General features: G+C 42.4%; 2 protein-coding genes across 2 annotated transcripts in view; both read left to right on the plus strand.

Moving 5' to 3' along the window:
- Positions 1 to 2,256, plus strand: part of LOC105902188 (chymotrypsin-C-like) — a 4,569-nt gene extending 2,313 nt beyond the window's left edge. Inside the window, exons 7-9 of the mRNA XM_031565583.2 lie at positions 161 to 306; positions 1,401 to 1,550; positions 2,122 to 2,256. Coding sequence (XP_031421443.1) covers positions 161 to 306; positions 1,401 to 1,550; positions 2,122 to 2,142 — 317 coding nt within the window. The 3' untranslated portion in view covers positions 2,143 to 2,256. The remainder of the gene's footprint in view (positions 1 to 160; positions 307 to 1,400; positions 1,551 to 2,121) is intronic.
- A 2,520-nt stretch (positions 2,257 to 4,776) lies between these two features.
- The window catches only part of LOC116220234 (chymotrypsin-like elastase family member 2A), a gene marked incomplete at its 3' end in the record, with an annotated part of 6,202 nt that continues 5,978 nt past the window's right edge, over positions 4,777 to 5,000 (plus strand). The window contains exon 1 of the mRNA XM_031565584.2: positions 4,777 to 4,816. Coding sequence (XP_031421444.2) covers positions 4,777 to 4,816 — 40 coding nt within the window. The remainder of the gene's footprint in view (positions 4,817 to 5,000) is intronic.

Consider the following 5,000-nt stretch of genomic DNA (forward strand, 5'->3'; position numbering starts at 1 on the left):
TGTGTGTGTGTCTGACTCGTCCTTGTGCTCCTCTTAGCCAATGGCGACGGCTCTGACTCGTCCTTGTGCTCCTCTTAGCCAATGGCGACGGCTCTGACTCGTCCTTGTGCTCCTCTTAGCCAATGGCGACGGCTCTGACTCGTCCTTGTGCTCCTCTTAGCCAATGGCGACGGCTCTGACTCGCTGCAGCAGGCCCTGCTTCCTGTGGTGGAGTACGACATCTGCAAGCAGCCTGATTGGTGGAGCTTCCTCCTCACCGACAAGATGGTGTGCGCCGGCGGAGAAGGCACCACTGGGTCCTGCATGGTGAGACACACACACACACACACACACACACACACACACACACACACACACACACACACAGCTTACAGAAAGCTTGACCTGAGACAAACACCACAATACCCACATCAAGAGAACCTTACAGAACACTTTCATAGAGAGACCTGAGACACAGAACACCACACACACGCTGTAAGTGTGTACACACACACACACACACACACAACACACACACACACACACACACTCACACTCACACTCACACAGACACAGACAGACTCACACTCACACTCACACACACACACACACACACCTTACAGAACGCTCTCATAGAGAGAGACCTGAGACACAGAACCCCACTATATCCACATCAGGAGATCTTTACAGAACAGAACAGGAGAAAATGGTCAAAGTCAAAGAGTTTATTTTCGCATACACCAAATTGCTTCAGCGCAGCGAAATTCTTAAGACTTGGCCAGCAACATCTACGCAGTAGACAGTAGACAGTAGATACAGATAACAAAGTAACATAGTAACATAGTAACATATACCAAAAATAACATTTAACACTATAACACTATAACATATAACATATAGCATATAACATATAACACTATAACATATAACATTAACAAGTAACAACAATTTAAAGTACAAGAAGAGCTAGCAGCAGTTTAAAGTCTGAAGAAGTGACACTCACAAAGAGAGATTTGACATGTATTCAGACTTCCACACATACTTCATTATATGAACACACACATCCACATTATTATAAACACACATATCCGCATTATTATAAACACACATATCCACATTATTATAAACACACATATCCACATTATTATAAACACACATATCCACATTATTATAAACACACATATCCGCATTATTATAAACACACATATCCACATTATTATAAACACATATCCACCTTATTATAAACACACATATCCACCTTATTATAAACATGAACACACATATCCATCTTATTATACACACACATATCCACCTTATTATAAACACACATATCCACCTGATTATAAACACACATATCCACCAACAGTGTATGTGCGTACAGTGATGATAAAAGTCTCTCTGATTGGCTGATGTGTCTCCAGGGAGATTCCGGTGGCCCCCTGAACTGCCAGAACTCTTACGGAATCTGGGAGGTGCACGGAATTGTGAGCTTTGGAGCTTCTTCCTGCAACCAGGTGCAGAGACCCTCCGTGTTCACCAGGGTCAGCGCGTACGTCTCCTGGATCAACGCTGTAAGTGTGTACACACACACACACACACACACACACACACACACACACACGCACACACATACACACGCACACGCACACGCACACACACACAGCACACACACACGTGCGCGCGCACACACATACACACACACACACACACACACACACACACAACACACACACGCACACACGCGCATACATACACACACACGCACACACACACATACACGCACACACACACGAGTGTCAGTGCCTACATCTCCTGGATCAACGCTGTAAGTGTGTACACACACACACACACACACACACACACACACACACACACCAGTGTCAGTGCCTACGTCTCATGGATCAACAGTTTAAGTGCAAACACACATATGCGCAAACACACACACATTCTTATGAATATACTCATACACACAAATAAATACACATACATTCTTATGAATATACTCATACATACAAATAAATACACATACATTCATGCACACACACTTGCAAAGGTTGTGGACACACACAGGTGCACAATATGAGTGAATGAATATTTCACACACACACACATTCTCCTCTCCTCTCCTCTCCTCTCCCTCAGATTCTAAACCAGTACGGCTAAGAAGAAAGTTGGCCTCCACTGCCTGAAACTCCACCCAGTGCAGTATACTCCCATCTGGCAGTCTGTGTTGTTTTGTTGCGTCAGCAAGTGCCAATAAAGTGCTAATGTGATCTATCCTGCCTTGGATCTCAGACTCTTGTATCATGGATCTTAGACTGAATGAATCAGGTTCTGATCTGATATAACATAAGCCCGATAACGGCCGGGTCAGGGTCGAGTAAGAGCCCGGTAGGGCCAGGTGGCCAGATTGGTCCGGGCCGCTGAGAAGCACTTGGTAGAAAACACCTGGACACACACACGCACGCACGCACACACACACACACACACACACACACACAGGCCATCGCATGGCCTATGCCGTCACCTACAGGGCGTGCTTTAACACACATTTCCACGCACACCATGCACCAAGTACAGAAGGGGTGGAAAATGAGCCTCTTCAATGTAAGCAAAGCTTAAATAACTGGTGTAGATATTAGATATTTAAAGAATGCAAAGCTTAAATAACTGGTGTAGATATTAGATATTTAAAGAATGCAAAGCTTAAATAACTGGTGTAGATATTAGAATAATATATTTAAAGAATGCAAAGCTTATATAACTGGTGTAGATATTAGATATTTAAAGAATGCAAAGCTTAAATAACTGGTGTAGATATTAGATATTTAAAGAATGCAAAGCTTAAATAACTGGTGTATATATTAGATATTTAAAGAATGCAAAGCTTAAATAACTGATGTAGATATTAGATATTTAAATAATGCAAAGCTTAAATAACTGGTGTAGATATTAGATATTTAAAGAATGGAAATCCATGGCTGGAGCAGACACTGCTGAATATTAAGGTCCATAACACAACGTCCAGCACACAACGGAATAAAAACCTGGGGGAAAAAGTGGGTTTGCTGTGGGGTGTGTGTGTGTGTGTGTGTGTGTGACGTGTAAAATGTGTATGGTGTGTGTGTGTGTCATGTACAACCCCAAATCAGAAAAAGTTGGGACGGTATGTTCAATTAAAATTAAAACTGAAAACAGTGATTTATAAATTCTCTTTGACCTGTATTACATTGTATTACACAGCACATTATTTGATGTTTTATCTCATTCATTTTATTGTTTTTTCAAAATAAACACTTAATTCAATTTTGATTCTTGCAACATATTTAAAAAAAAAATGTCGTCTTGAAGGCAGCATATGTTGCTCCAAAATCTCTATGTACTTTTCGCATTAATAGTGCCATCACAGAAGTGTAAGTTACCTTTGCCAAGGGCACTGACACAACCCCATACCATGACAGACCCTGGCTTTTCAACTTGTTGCTGGTAACAGTCTGGATGGTGCTTTTCTCCTTTGGTCTGGAGCACACGGCGTCCATTTCTTCCAAAAAAGACCTAAAATACTGAGAAGTCTGACCACAATACACGTTTCCACTGTGTGATGGTACATCCCAGATGCCTCCGAGCCCAGAGAAGACCTAGTGCGCGCACACACACACACACACACATTTCCACTGTGTGATAGTCCATCCCAGATGCCTCCGAGCCCAGAGAAGTCAACGGCGCTTCTGGACACGGTTAACATAAGGCTTCCTTTTGGCACAGTACAGTTATAACTGGCATTTGTGGATGTAACTATGTATTGTAGTGCTTGACAAAGGTTTGCCAAAGTAATCCTGAGCCCATGTGGTTATACCGCTTATAGATGTATGACGGTTCTTGATGCAGTGCCGTCTGAGGGATTGGAGATCACGGTTATTCAGCTTAGGCTTGCGCCCTTGCCCTTTACGCCGTGGAATTCCTCCAGAATGTGAAATATCCACATCCCTTCCTATCTTTCTTTGAGAAACATTGTTTTTAAACATTTCAATAACTTGCTCACACGTTTGTTGGCAAACTGGCCCATCTTTGCTCCTAAAGGACTAGGCCTTTCCTGGAAGCTGCTTTTTGTACCAAATCATGATTACAATGACCTGTTGACATCACTCGTTTCAAATCACATTATTATTTAATTATTCTACCTCATTACTACCCCTAAATTGCCCCCGTCCCAACTTTTTTGGGAATGTGTTGCAGGCCTGAATGGCAGGAATGGATGTATATATTTACAAATCAAATGAAGTTGACCAGACAAAACATGAAATATCTTGTGTTCATACTGTCTGCAATGAAACACAAGTCAAGGTACATTTATAAATCACTGCTTTCTTTTTTTATCTGCATTTTCCATACCGTTCCAACTTTTTCTGATTTGGGGTTGTATGATGTGTATGTGTGTGTGTGTGTGTGTGAAATGGGAAAGGGTTTACCTTCAGCAGAGACAGTAACGTGTAGTGGGAAAGGGTTTGCTGTGGGGTGTGTGTGTGTGTTTGTCGTGTATAATGTGTATGGTGTGTGTGTCATATATGTGTGTATGAGTGTGTGTGTGTGTGTGTGTCATATATATGTGTTTAAGTGTGTGTGAAGTGGGAAAGGGTTTGCCTTCAGCAGATGTTGCTGGCCTCAGCGCTGGTTAATCTTCCACTCTTCAGTGTGTGTGTGTGTGTGTGTTGGAGTGGACACAGGAGCCATTTTGCACACCTCTTAGACTCAGTCATACACACCTCTTGAACTCCTCTGGACTGTGTTGTCTTCACCATGCTGACGTTGGTGTTGCTAGCGGTGTGTCTGGCTGAAGGTAAGGTCTCTAAATGTTTCTACTTTTCCTGTTGGGCTCCTTCATATATCTCACGGAGTGTTCATATATCTCACAGAGTGTTCATATATCTCACGGAGTGTTGTGCTCCTTCATATATCTCACGGAGTGTTCATATATCTCACGGAGTGTTGGGCTGCTTCATATATCTCACGGAGTGTTCATA

The sequence above is a fragment of the Clupea harengus genome, chromosome 4 (assembly GCF_900700415.2).
Source record: "Clupea harengus chromosome 4, Ch_v2.0.2, whole genome shotgun sequence".
Classification (NCBI taxonomy): Eukaryota; Metazoa; Chordata; class Actinopteri; order Clupeiformes; family Clupeidae; genus Clupea; species Clupea harengus.